At 44.1% G+C, this 14,638-nt stretch overlaps 1 protein-coding gene across 3 annotated transcripts in view; it reads right to left on the bottom strand.

The window, feature by feature from the left end:
• Positions 1-14,638, bottom strand: part of aqr (aquarius intron-binding spliceosomal factor) — a 125,476-nt gene that overhangs the window by 55,373 nt on the left and 55,465 nt on the right. For all 3 annotated transcript variants that reach the window (XM_038786030.1, XM_038786014.1, XM_038786022.1), the window contains exons 14-22: positions 13,481-13,584; positions 9,238-9,340; positions 9,014-9,134; positions 8,761-8,902; positions 7,365-7,543; positions 6,772-6,939; positions 5,715-5,884; positions 2,542-2,783; positions 823-966 (exon numbers count right to left, since the gene is read on the bottom strand). In XM_038786030.1, the coding sequence (XP_038641958.1) occupies positions 823-966; positions 2,542-2,783; positions 5,715-5,884; positions 6,772-6,939; positions 7,365-7,543; positions 8,761-8,902; positions 9,014-9,134; positions 9,238-9,340; positions 13,481-13,584 (1,373 nt within the window). The remainder of the gene's footprint in view (positions 1-822; positions 967-2,541; positions 2,784-5,714; positions 5,885-6,771; positions 6,940-7,364; positions 7,544-8,760; positions 8,903-9,013; positions 9,135-9,237; positions 9,341-13,480; positions 13,585-14,638) is intronic.

Genomic DNA, 14,638 nt, shown 5'->3' with positions numbered 1-14,638 from the left:
GCTTGGTATAGCAACTGCTCGGCCCAAGACCGCAAGAAACTTCATAGAGTCGTGAACACACCCCAGTCCATCACACAAACCTGCCTCCAATCCATTGATTCTGTCTACACCTCCCGCTGCCTGGGGACAGCGGGCAGCATAAGGACCCCTCCCACCCAGCTTACTCAGTCTACCAACTTCTTCTATCGTGCAGGAGATACAAAAGGCCGAGAATATGCACGAACAGACTCAAAAACAGCTTCTTCCCCACTGTTACCAGACTCCGAAACGACCCTTTTATGGACTGACCTCATGAATACTACACACTTGTATGCTTCACCCGATGCCGGTGTTATGTCGTCACATTGTGTACCTAGTGTTGCCCTATTATGTCTTTTTTTAAATTTCCTTTTCTTTTCATGTACTTAATGATCTGTTGAGCTCGCAGAAAAATACTTTTCACTGTACCTTGGTACACATGACAATAAATAAATCCAATTCAATCCAATCACTCCTATACCGGCATCTCCTCCAACGCCACGAGCATCTCATTCGTCAATGACATTTTCACATTTCCGAGTGCATCATGTGCAAGGCTTTCCATCTGGCCCATTACAAGTGGCACACCATCAGACTCCTGGAGATCCTGACTGCTGTGCACCTGCTGCTGCCCAGGGAGCTGGCCAAGCACGACGTGTCAGAGGGGACAAAGATGGTGACCAAGTACACCAGCTCCAGGTAAAACTGTACATTGTTCTGAAAAAGTAATCTAAAATAGCCCAGTCGACTCACAGCTAAACTATACACACAGCTAAATTATATAGGAAGACACTTTGCCTTTACCTCTTGGGCTGGTTGTATGGGTACGGTCCTCTGTTTGGAATCACATGCGGTTCAACAATTAAAGTTTGAGTCTCTTCATTTCCTCCATCATCATTCTCCCCTTTTCGCTTTTTGCCTTTTCCATTCTGTACAGGGATTGTGATCCTAAAGTTTAGAGCGGGATAGGGGCAAGAGAATGCTCGTATTGGTCATGACAAAATCATTTTGTATTTTTCATTACCTAGATCCATTCTGCCATTATATTTTTCTATTAAAAACATTCAGCATTATGGTGACTTTATGCTATGCAACGTTACGTACAAGGTGTATGTAAAGGATGATAATCTGGACCAAATAATATGTCATAACACTCAAAGATCTAAATATTTTTTCTTATTCATTTACGGGATGTGGGCATCGCTGGCGAGGCCAGCATTTATCACCCAGCCTCAGTTGTCCTTGAGAAGGTGGTGGTGAGCTGCCTTCTCGAACCGCTGCAGTCCATGTGGTGTAGGTACACCCGCAGTACTGTGAGGGAGGGAATTCCAGGATTATGACCCAGTGACAGCGAAGGAACGCCAATATATTTCCAAGTCAGGATGGTGAGTGACTTGGAGGGGAATCTCCAGGTGGTGGATTTCCCAGGTATCTGCTGCTCTTGTCCTTCTGGATGGTAGTGGTCGTAGCTTTAGGTGCTGCCTAAGGAACCTTGAGGAGTTCCTGCAATGCATCTTGAAGATGGTATACACTGTTGCGTTCTGCTGGAGCTCCACTCATCCAGGCAAGGAGGGAGTATTCCATCACACTCCTGACTTGTACCTTGTAGGGGGTGGACAGACTTTGGGGGTTCAGGAGGCAAGTTATTTGCTGCAGAATTCCTAGCCTTTGATCTGCTCTGGTAGCCACAGTATTCATATGGCTAGTCCAGTTCAGTTTCTGGTCAATGGTAACCACAGGATGTTGATGGTGGGGTTTCAGCAATGGTAATGCCATTGAATGTCGAGGGATAATGGTTAGATCCTCTCTCCTTGGAGATGATCATTGCCTGGCACTTGTGCTGGGCAAATGTTACACTTGTCAGCACAAGCTTGGATATTGTCCAGGTCTTGCTGCATTTGGGCATGAACTGCTTCATTATCTGAGGAGTCACGATGGCGCTGAACATTGCTCACAGGTGACTGCATGCCGCTACTTCCTATGATGGAGGGAAGCTCATTTGAAGCAGCTGAAGGATGTTGGGCCTAGGGCACTATCCTGAGGAACTCTTGCCATTATATCCTGGAGCTGAGCTAACTAACCTCTAACCACCAAAACCCATCTTCCTTTGTGCCAGGTATGGCTTGAACAAGTGGAGAGTTCACTCCCCCGATCTCCAATGGCCCAAGTTTTTCTAGGGCTCCTTGATGCCACACTCCGTCAAATGCTGCCTTGATGTCAAGGGCAGCCACTCCCACCTTCCCGACTGCCATTAGACTTTTGGATGGACCTACCTCGAATGAATTTGATCTTTTCTCTACACCCTAGCTATGACTGTAACATTATATTCTGCAGTCTCTCCTTCCTTCCCCATGTACGGTATGCATTATCTGTATAGCATGCAAGAAACAATACTTTCCACTGCACACTAATACGTGTGACAATAATAAATCAAATCAAAACCTGACCTTTCAGATATGAAAATAGAAAGATTTTATTTGATTTAAAGGTTGCACTTGTCACTTCATATCATGCCTTTGTTACCTGAAGGGAGGTTTCTGTAGAGCAGTGTCCGTGGTTGTTGTATTAATAGTATACCCAGGAAAACTATCTTTCAGGTGTACAATAGAGAGAAAGGTGTCATTAAAGTCCAGTGTGGCAATCTGATTCGGCATTTTAGAATAATGAGCACTTCCTGGATCTCCATATCCAAGGATAATGTCGTGAAGCCAGTCAGGGACAACACACTCAGTGTTCATTAGATTCCGGATGGTCTCCAGCACTGCCTGAGGATGAAATTCATTTGAAACCGGTCAATCCAGATGAAAGCTATAGCAGTGAAGTATTGTAAAATACAAAAATAATTCTGATTCAAAGGTGAGTTATAATCAAAATCTTTGCTGACTCTAACCATCAATTCAACATGCAAAAGGGGCAGCAGGGTGGCTAGCACTGCTGCCTCACGGTGGCGAGGACCCGGGTTCGATCCCGACCCCGGGTCATTGTCTGTGTGGCGTTTGCACATTATCCCGGTGTCTGCGTGGGTCTCACCCCCACAACCCCAAAAGATGTGCAAGGTAGGTGGATTGGCCACCCGAAATTACCTCTTACCTGGAAAAATAAATTCAACATGCAAAGGGCAACTGGGAAATTCCAGTCAGGGCACTGATATTCATAAAAACGTTCAGAATCAATCACACAGACTATGCTTACTATAACAGGCACAGTCATTAATTTAAAGTTCTTGGGGCAGTTTGCAGTGTGGGGTGGTCAATGATTGCACAGCATAGGGTCTGCAAAAGCAGAATGAACGTGCAAAGCTGGAAATACTCAGCAGGTCATATGCATCCGTGGAGAGAGAAACAGAGTTAAAATTTCAGGTCAATGGCCTCTCAATAGAACTTTGAAGAAGGTGTTGGTGACCCAAATCATTAGCTATTTCTCCACTGATGCTGCCAGAGTATTTCTGTTTTTATTTCAGATATCCAGCAGTTGCAGTAGTTTGTTTCTATGTTAAATTGAAGTGGTTGCTCTGATGACTATTTCAGACCAGGTATTTAATACAATGGGTTTCGAAATTAAACACAGGAACCAAGGTTCCAAAGACCATTTAGCCTCCAATCTGTTTTGGGGTGAATATTTGAAATATTAAAAACAATTACAGATTAATGTAGTTACTGCTAAACTGAATAAACATCGAGACTGTTTCAGTGTTTTGTTAAACATAGTAAGAAGTCTTACAACACAAGGTTAAACATGTTTGTTTCAAACACTAGCTTTCGGAGCACTGCTCCTTCCTCAGGTGAATTAAGCATTGTGAAATTAAGAGGCTTGGGGTGAAATTTTACCGTATTTTTTCAACGTGTTAGGCTCAGGCTGAAAACCGGCATGTCGCTCTCCAGCAGCACAGACCAGTCTTCACTCTAGATCTTGAGCCTCAGAGAGAAGAAAATCAATGGGCGGGTTTAAGCCGTCACTCTGACGGGGTGCAGCCGGATAGAGCAGGCAAGGCTGGCTCCACAGAGATCAGGGTGCCATAATTAATAGGCACCCTGCCCTGATCAGCGCAGAAACTGAATGCCCCCCCCCCCCCCCAGACTCCTCATAGACATCTCCTCCCCCCCCCCCCCCCCGCGGGCTTCAGACCGATCCCCTCTCACCCCTTGCACGCATAGGTAAGACCTCCTCTCACCCCCAAACTCCTTGCAGGCAGGCACTGGGGTGACTGGCTGCTTCCCGCCTGGTATTAAACCTTCCCAAACACATCAGTAGAACAAGTGAATGAAATGAAAATCACTTATTGTCACAAGTAGGCTTCAATAAAGTTACTGTGAAAAACCCCTAGTCGCCACATTCCGGCGCCTGTCCGGGGAGGCTGATACGGGAATCGAACCGTGCGGCTGGCCTGCTTGGTCTGCTGTAAAAGCCAGCGATTTAGCCGAGTGAGCTAAACCAGCCCCTAAAATCGCTTATTGTCACGAGTAGGCTTCAAATGAAGTTACTGTGAAAAGCCCCTAGTCGCCACATTACGGCGCCTGTTCAGGGAGGCTGTTACGGGAATCGAACCGTGCTGTTGGCCTGCTTTCAAAGCCAGCAATTTAGCGTTGTGCTAAAAAGCCCCTGCAATTCCCATGGGGCTGCTCAGTGGGCTCTCCCTGGCACAGGTTGGCACTGCCAACCTGAGTCGGGGACAGTACAAACCTGCCTGCTCATGCAGGCCCCTCTCCCCTCTGGGGGCTAAAGTTACCGTTGTGCCTTGGGGGAATCCCCTTGACTGAAGCACGTTTTAAAATTGCTGTTGTAGACTTCACCAATGTGACGTCATGTCGGTGAGGTTTGAATATTGAGGGGTGGGGGGCGGGGGGGGAGATCATGTGGTAGGTGGCTGGCTGATGACATTAAAATGCATGCTATAACATTAAAATGAGGTTCTCGGGCCTTGTGGACGTGAACCTTGTGATGGCATCGGCGAGGGGTGGGGAATGAGGGGAGTCAGTCAGGTTGAGAATGAGTGTAATGTTTTTAAAAATTCATTCATAGGATGTGGTTGAGTATGGCATGGACACCATTTACTGGCTATCTCTGGTTGCCCAAGGAGCCTTTTCGTGATCGACCTTCTTCTTGAACTGCTCATGCTTTGATACAAATAAGTGGCTACCCAAACCAATTAAAAGTCAACGACAGAGGTATAAGACTGGAATTATATATAGACCAGACCAAATCAGGACAGAGCTTCCCTTAAAGATATCAGAATTAGCAAGGTTTTGATAATATGATAGATTCAAGTTTAGACTTGGACTGGTAGGTGGCCTTTCAAATTGAACTCAAATTCTCAAACTGCCATGGTGAGAATTAAACACTCATTCTCTGGATAACTGGTCCAGTAATATTCTTTCTACTTGCAATGAATATTAGTTTGCTGATTGTGTAAAGCAGAATGCTGGGGGCAGCACAGTGGTGCAGTAGTTAGCACTGCTGCCTCACGGCGCGGAGGACCCGGGTTCCATCCTGGCCCCGGGTCACTGTCCCGTGTGGAGTTTGCACATTCTCCGCGTGTCTGCGTGAGTCTCACCCCCATAACCCAAAGATGTGCAGAGTAGGTGGATTGGCAATGCTAAATTGCCCCTTAATTGGAAAAATATAATGCTCTAGATTTATTTTTAAAATAAATTTAAAAATGCAGAATGCTGCATTTCTACAAATCGCATTATGTTTACCTTAAAATTATTTTCTTTAGGTTTTCTTCTCATGATAATGTTGAAGGTTTCATAGACATCTTCAGCCCCATTCTGAATGGAGCAGCTCATATCTTGTTGATACTGGTTGGGATCCAGCCACACTCGGTAGGTTCGTGAGTCTCCCTTCAGCTTTGGTTTAGGCTCAGGACCTGTGAAAGGGAAGCACAATATTCAGTGAGATTAAATTAGGAAACAGTGATTTACTCTCAGCCTTAAATATATACTTGCTCAACAGAGGACAACTGCCTCAATAACTCCTTTCGCATCCTCAGGTGACTGGGAGTGATTCATGGGCAATAAGTACTTTTGAAGTGCTGCCATTGTGAGTTTTCTTTGTGACGCACACACGAGACAACTTGCCAGCAGAAACCCCAACAAACAGGCGAGATAAAATTAGGTAATCTCTCTTTTTTTTTTTTGTTTTTTTTTGTTTTTTTTAAATAAATTTAGATTACCCAATTATTTTTTCTATTAAGGGGCAATTTAGCATGGCCAATCCACCTACTCTGCACATTTTTGGTTTGTGGGGGCGAAACCCACGCAGACACGGGGAGAATGTGCAAACTCCACACGGACAGTGACCAAGAGCCGGGATCGAACCTGGGACCTCAGCGCCGTGAGGCGGTTGTGCTAACCACTAGGCCACCGTGCTGCCCAGGTAATCTCTCTTAATGGTATTGGAAGGATTCCTGTTGGTTAGTACACTCGGAGAAACTCCTTTCTCTACTCTGAAGAGTGCCATGGAATCTTTTAGATCAGATCCATCTGATCATACAGACTGCGTGGGTTTAACATCTCATCCGATAAACATCCCCAATAATGTAGCATTCCTCAGAACTGCAATGCAGTATCGAGCTAGATTCTGTGCACAGGTTCTGGAGTGGGATTTTCACTCTTGACACAGAGGTGAGAATGTGCCCAACTGAACTGAATTGAAATAATATAAAGCACACGATTAGTGCTCAAGATACACACTTGCTAATTAAAAAAAAATATATATACATTTTATTCTGCAATCAGAAACATGAAACTATACCTTCTTCAATGACCCGTCCCTTCTCATCCAGCATGCCTTGAATTTCACATCCTCGCACAAAGAAGAGCCCATACTGCTCTGCAAATGGTTGCTTTCGATCAAACTTTGTGCCGTAAGCCAATACTGGTCGAACAGTTATAAGGAAGCAGACATCGTGTTTGCGAAGTGCTACAAAATTGAAAATGCAGCAAATAAGCACAGAAAACAAGAAATATGCATACAACTTTGCTATTTAATACATATAACTCTGCTATTTAATACATACAACTCTGCTATTCAAATTGACCAAACAAACGACTATTTGTCTCAGCGAGAGTATTAACTCTGCTCGACACTTAACAGTGCAAGTATACCCAAAACCACATTAGAGCTATTGTCACAGATTCAAGCAAGATAATCTAGTTCAGTACAAGAAATCTTTGATCTATTCAGCACAATCCAATTTCAGGCTTTAGATTTCTTTCCTATCTGTGGATGATTCAAATCAATTTTTCAGAATCTAGAATTGCCTTCTGAATAAGATTATTTTTCCACTTAAAGTTTTGAAGAGAAGTTACACTACCCTGTGCAAAACAGAAAATACCCTTCATTACCTTCCCATTCCGTTCTGATTTGATATCGAACGTTTAAGTTGATAGTTACATCCGCACGGACTCTTGCTGGCCAGTTCTCACCAATGTTTGGTTTAGCTACTTCGACAATGGAGAAAGTGACAATAGGCTGTGCCATGCGAGCCCAGCCACCAAATACAACTCCTCCATACTCCCCCTGCCTGAGAAGTAATTAAACAAATTAATGATCCAACCAAAATACAGTAAAGTCAATGATCTTACATGAATTGTAAGAAAATAGTCCCATAAAAATATTATACAATTTAAAATGGTTTTAATAAATAATTTCCCATAAGTGGGCAACAAAAGTAGCTTAAGAAAGTGTCATGGTCCCAGATTTATTTTAGAATATCTATGTAAAGCGCGCTTTAAAAGAATGACAGGAGTAAAAGATTTGAACACAGTTTTTAAAATTTTGATCCAATGGGAAGAAAAACACCTGAACCAATTATTTTTTCCTAATCAAACAGTACATATTAGTTTGGGGGCTTGTTTAAATCTACTTTAAACACTGGACTAGTTGTAGAAAAAAAATGCTTTTACTGTACTCCAGTTACAGTGATGTTTCCAAAGGCAAATATGAAGTAGACGAATTTCAAAAAAGGTTTTGGAAACAAAGGAAAAGGACTTAACTACTGGAAACTGTTTTAAAGTAAATCTTTAGGGCGGCACGGTGGTCAGCACTGCTACCTCACAGCGCCAAGGACCCAGGTTCAATTCCCATCATGGGCAACTGTCAATGTGGAGTTTGAACATTCTCACCGTGTCTGCGCGGGTTTCCTCCGGGTGCTCCAGTTTCCTTCCACAGTCCAAAGATGTGCAGGTTAGGTGGATTGGCCATGCTAAATTGCCCTTTAGCGTCCAAAAATATTAGATGGGGTTACAGGGATAGGGTGGAGGAGTGGGCCTTTGTAGGGTGCTCTTTTGGAGGGTCGGTGCAGACTCAATGGGCCAAATAGCCGCCTTCTGTAGGGATTCTTTTCAATGAAAAATCTGTGGCTGTTTCCATTCTGGAGTGGGCTGGGCACTGCAACACCCCTCCGACTATAACCTGGACTGGGAAATCTTATACCCTCGCCTGGTATGAAGTGCACTGTGTCGTGAGGTAATGAGGAGAGTTTAGTTTTTTTATTCTGGCTGACTGTTTGGAAAATGTTAAATAAACAAATTTTGTTGGAAGGATATATGTGTACATTTAAATTAAAAAGGAATGTCACCCAAATTGGAAAGTTCTCATCAAAATTTCCAAATATATTTGTGGGTTTCTTGCGCCTTAATTTAGAACAATCATGAAACCTATATTAGATGGAAATTCCAAAAAAAGAGAAAAAAATGCAAGTATAAACAGAATAGTACAATCATGCACAATACAACCCACCATGGTTTAAGTCTGCTGATCACATCCTCCACATCCTGTCTAATCTCATATGTGGACTCCAGACGAAAGAGATTAAAATTCCTCAGGAGGTAGTCATGAAGTGTCAAAAACTGTAAATTCAGTTTAGGCAATGCAAGGCAACCTGACATAACAAAAGAATATAAAATGCAAAATCCGTCTGATAATGTTTCAGTTTTGAAATCAAACAGGCCACAAGAAAAAGAATATTCACAAGCCGAACTAGATATTATACCTTCTCCAGAGTAATATTCTGTTGGTACAATGTTTTCATCCCAGATTATTTTTTCTGTGGGATAAAGTGGCATCTCATTTAATTGTTGAATTTGCGATATTCGGCGTTCGTGTCGGGACACCTGTTCGAATAAAGAAAGGCAACTTTAAATGAGTAACAATGTCCTTCTTTGAAAAACGCTTCAATGTTATGTTAACTTGTCGTCATTTCATTCCAATACCTACCAACATCTCCAAGAGAAATTCCTTTTCATAACAGGTATTCTCTTCTTCAGGTAGGGAGGGCAAAAGGCAAAGATAAGATGCCACTTTGTGGAGTGTGTTGGGGCTGCAAATGGAAAACAAGACTATTTCAGTATTTTCCTTGTGCTTGTGATTCTTCGTGCAAGTGGTCCTTCCAAGTTTGCAGAAAGGAAAAGAAAATAAGATAGAACATAGAACGATACAGCGCAGTACAGGCCCTTCGGCCCACGATGTTGCACCGACATGGGAAGTCAAAAACTAAAGGCCATCTAACCTACACTATGCCATTATCATCCATGTGCTTATCCAATAAACTTTTAAATGCCCTCAATGTTGGCGAGTTCACTACTGTTGCAGGTAGGGCATTCCACGGCCTCACCACTCTTTGCGTAAAAAACCTACCTCTGACGTCTGTCCTATATCTATTACCCCTCAATTTAAGGCTATGTCCCCTCGTACTAGCCACCTCCATTCGCGGGAGAAGGCTCTCACTGTCCACCCTATCTAACCCTCTGATCATTTTGTATGCCTCTATTAAGTCACCTCTTAACCTTCTTCTCTCTAACGAAAACAACCTCAAGTCCATCAGCCTTTCCTCATAAGATTTTCCCTCCATACCAGGCAACATCCTGGTAAATCTCCTCTGCACCCGTTCCAAAGCTTCCACGTCCTTCCTATAATGAGGCGACCAGAACCGTACGCAATACTCCAAATGCGGCCGTACCAGAGTTTTGTACAGCTGCAACATGACCTCATGGCTCCGGAACTCAATCCCTCTACCAATAAAGGCCAACACACCATAGGCCTTCTTCACAACCCTATCAACCTGGGTGGCAACTTTCAGGGATCTATGTACATGGACACCGAGATCCCTCTGCTCATGAAATGAAAATGAAAATCGCTTATTGTCACGAGTAGGCTTCAATGAAGTTACTGTGAAAAGCCCCTAGTCGCCACATTCCGGCGCCTGTCCGGGGAGGCTGGTACGGGAATCGAACCGTGCTGCTGGCCTGCTTGATAAGCCAGCGATTTAGCCTTGTGAGCTAAACCAGCCCCTTGTGCTAAGAATTTTACCATTAGCCAAATATTCCGCATTCCTGTTATTCTTTCCAAAGTGAATCACCTCACACTTCTCTACATTAAACTCCATTTGCCACCTCTCAACCCAGCTCTGCAGCTTATCTATGTCCCTCTGTAACCTGCAACATCCTTCCACACTGTCTACAACTCCACCGACTTTAGTGTCGTCTGCAAATTTACTCACCCAACCTTCTGTGCCCTCCTCTAGGTCATTTATAAAAATGACAAACAGCAACGGCCCCAGAACAGATCCTTGTAGTACGCCACTCGTAACTGAACTCCATTCAGAACATTTGCCATCAACCACCACCCTCTGTCTTCTTTCAACTAGCCAATTTTTGATCCACATCTCTAAATCACCCTCAATCCCCAGCCTCCGTATTTTCTGCAATTGACGACCGTGGGGAACCTTATCAAACGCTTTACTGAAATCCATATACACCACATCAACTGCTCTACCCTCGTCTACCTGTTCAGTCACCTTCTCAAAGAACTCGATAAGGTTTGTGAGGCATGACCTACCCTTCACAAAACCATGCTGACTATCCCTAATCATATTATTCCTATCTAGATGATTATACATCGTATCTCTTATAATCCTCTCCAAGACTTTACCCACAACAGACGTGAGGCTCACCGGCCTATAGTTACCGGGGTTATCTCTACTCCCCTTCTTGAACAAAGGGACCACATTTGCTATCCTCCAGTCCTCTGGCACTATTCCAGTAGCCAATGATGACATAAAAATCAAAGCCAAAGGCTCAGCAATCTCTTCCCTGGCTTCCCAGATAATCCTAGGATAAATCCCATCAGGCCCCGGGGACTTATCTATTTTCACCTTGTCCAGAATTGCCAACACTTCTTCCCTACGCACCACAATGCCATCTATTCTAATAGCCTGGGTCTCAGCATTCTCCTCCACAACATTATCTTTTTCCTGACTGAATACTGACGAAAAGTATTCATTTAGTATCTCGCTTATCTCCTCAGCCTCCACACACAACTTCCCACCACTGTCCTTGACTGGCCCTACTCTTACCCTAGTCATTCTTTTATTCCTGACATACCTATAGAAAGCTTTTGGGTTTTCCTTGATCCTACCTGCCAAAGACTTCTCATGTCCCCTCCTTGCTCGTCTTAGCTCTCTCTTTAGATTCTTCCTCGCTTCCTTGTAACTATCAAGCGCCCCAACTGAAACTTCACGCCTCATCTTCACATAGGCCTCCTTCTTCCTCTTAACAAGAGATTCCACTTCTTTGGTAAACCACGGTTCCCTCGCTCGGCCCCTTCTTCCCTGCCTGACTGGTACCTACTTATCAAGAACATGCAATAGCTGTTCCTTGAACAAGCTCCACATATCCAGTGTGCCCAACCCTTGCAGCCTACTTCTCCAACCTACACATCCTAAGTCATGTCTAATGGCATCATAATAGCCCTTCCCCCAGCTATAACTCTTGCCCTGTGGGGTATACTTATCCCTTTCCATCACTAACGTAAAGGTCACCGAATTGTGGTCACTGTTTCCAAAGTGCTCACCTATCTCCAGATCTAACACCTGGCCTGGTTCATTACCCAAAACCAAATCCAATATGGCCTCGCCTCTTGTTGGCCTGTCAACATATTGTGTCAGGAAACCCTCCTGCACACATTGTACAAAGAACGACCCATCTAATGTACTCGAACTATATCTTTTCCAGTCAATATTTGGAAAGTTAAAGTCTCCCATAACAACTACCCTATTACTTTCGCTCTTTTCCAGAATCATCTTCGCCATCCTTTCCTCTACATCCCTAGAACTATTAGGTGGCCTATAGAAAACTCCCAACAGGGTGACCTCTCCTTTCCTGTTTCTAACCTCAGCCCATACTACCTCGGAAGAAGAGTCCCCATCTAGCATCCTTTCCGCCACCGTAATACTGTCCTTGACTAGCAGTGCCACACCTCCCCCTCTTTTGCCCCCTTCTCTGAGCTTACTAAAACACCTAAACCCCGGAACCTGCAACAACCATTCCTGTCCCTGCTCTATCCACGTCTCTGAAATGGCCACAACATCGAAGTCCCAGGTACCAACCCATGCTGCCAGTTCCCGTACCTTATTTTGTATACTCCTGGCATTGAAGTAGACACACTTCAAACCACCTACCTGAACACTGGCACCCTCCTGCGAAGTCAAATCTGTGCTCCTGACCTCTATACTCTCAATCTCCCGTACCCCAAAACTACAATCCAGGTTCCCATGCGACTGCTGAATTAGTTTAAACCCCCCCAAAGAGCACTAACAAATCTCCCCCCCCAGGATATTGGTGCCCCTCAGGTTCAGATGTAGACCATCCTGTCTATAGAGGTCCCACCTTCCCCAGAAAGAGCCCCAGTTATCCAGAAATCTGAATCCCTCCTGCCTGCACCATCCCTGTAGCCACGTGTTTAATTGCTCTCTCTCCCTATTCCTCATCTCACTATCACGTGGCACGGGCAACAACCCAGAGATAACAACTCTGTTTGTTCTCGCTCTGAGCTTCCATCCTAGCTCCCTAAAGGCCTGCCTGACATCCTTGTCCCCTTTCCTACCTATGTCGTTAGTGCCAATGTGGACTACGACTTGGGGCTGCTCCCCCTTAAGGACCCGGAAAACACGATCCGAGACATCACGTACCCTTGCACCTGGGAGGCAACATGCCAAACGTGAATCTCTCTCGCTCCCACAAAATCTCCTATCTGTGCCCCTGACTATTGAGTCCCCAATTACTAATGTTCTACTCCTTTCCCCCTTTCCCTTCTGAGCAACAGGGACAGACTCCGTGCCAGAGGCCCGTACCCTATGGCTTACCCCTGGTATGAAGTTGATGAAGTTGAAAAGTTCAGTCATGATAATAGTTGAACTGAGCCATGGCGAGATATGGAATTTTGTTACCACATGGAATAATTGGAGGAAATGGCACAGATGCAATAACATAGAAGCAACACATGAAGAAAGAAACAGAACGATTTGTTTTTTAGTATGAGATGAAGTAAGGTGGGAAGAAGCTTAACGTGCATAAATATTGACATAAACTGGCTGATCTGATTTCTGTGCTATAAGCACTATGTGAACTCAATGTGTGCAGAAACAGTACAACAAAAATGTGGTGGAAAAAAAAATATTTACCTCAGTGATCCAAAGTGTTGTACTAGAGATTCTCGAGTATCGACAGCTGCAACATTAGACAAAGCAAAATCGTGTAGTTCTGGAAAATGAGCAAACGCTGCCCTCTGCAATGAACATCAGTAACAGTCTCATCAGATTTATGCAATCAGCATATCATTGAATTTTTAAAGGAAAAATGATTAAGCAGCAATGAAGTCATAGTCATAGAATTTACAGAGCAGAAAAGGCCATTCGGCCCATCGAATCTGCACGGCCCTTGGGAACAGCACCCTACTTAAGCCCATGCCTCCACTGTATCCCCATAACCCAGTAATACCACCTAATATTTTGGACACTTCGGCAATTTAGCATGGCCAATCCACCAAACCTGCACATCTCTAGCGAAAGGGAAAATGTTAGAAAATCTTTTCTTTCTTAATATACATTTAATTCCCCCCCAATCTTATCCACCTTTCCTGCACCTTTCTCCTCTTTGCTTCCCCCCTTCCCCTCCCCCACACCTACAGTTCATCCTCTGATGTTAGTTTCCCTGCTGTTTGACCATTCACATCTTTTGTCCTCTCTGGGGACTGCCATTAACACTCTTTGCCCTTGGTATCTGTGGCCATTAGCACCCAGTTTCCCTGGGTTTCTGTGGCTATGGCTCATCTTTCATTCTCACTCCACAGTATAAATATTTCCCACTTTCTCTGTCTGTTAGCTTTGACAAAGAAGCATCGGACTCGAAACGTTAGCTCTTTTCCCTCCCTACCAGACTTGCTGAGATTTTCCAGCATTTTCCGTTTCGTTTCAGATTCCAGCATCCGCAGTAATTTGCTTTTATCCTGCACATCTTTGGACTGTGGGAGGAAACCGGAGCACCCGGACCAAAGTCACGCATACACGGGGAGAAGGTGCGGACTCTGCACAGACAGTGACCCAAGCCGGGAATCGAACCTGAGGCAGCAGTGCTAACCACTGTGCCACCGGACCACCCATGAGAAGAAACGTTTTTCACAAGTCGTCATATTAAACTTACAATTGTCTTCTTCCAAAATGTCTGCCAGTGCAGACTTGAATACATTAACATTTTAAAGATGAGGAAGTTTCTAATAAATCTAATTTGCAAGCATAGCAACTAATTAGATTGTCATTATTTATTGAAAGGGGAATTGAATA

Source organism: Scyliorhinus canicula, chromosome 2 (genome assembly GCF_902713615.1).
Source record: "Scyliorhinus canicula chromosome 2, sScyCan1.1, whole genome shotgun sequence".
NCBI lineage: Eukaryota > Metazoa > Chordata > Chondrichthyes > Carcharhiniformes > Scyliorhinidae > Scyliorhinus > Scyliorhinus canicula.
The sequence above is the reverse complement of the archived record's forward strand: the minus strand, read 5'-3'. Positions and strand labels throughout refer to the sequence as shown.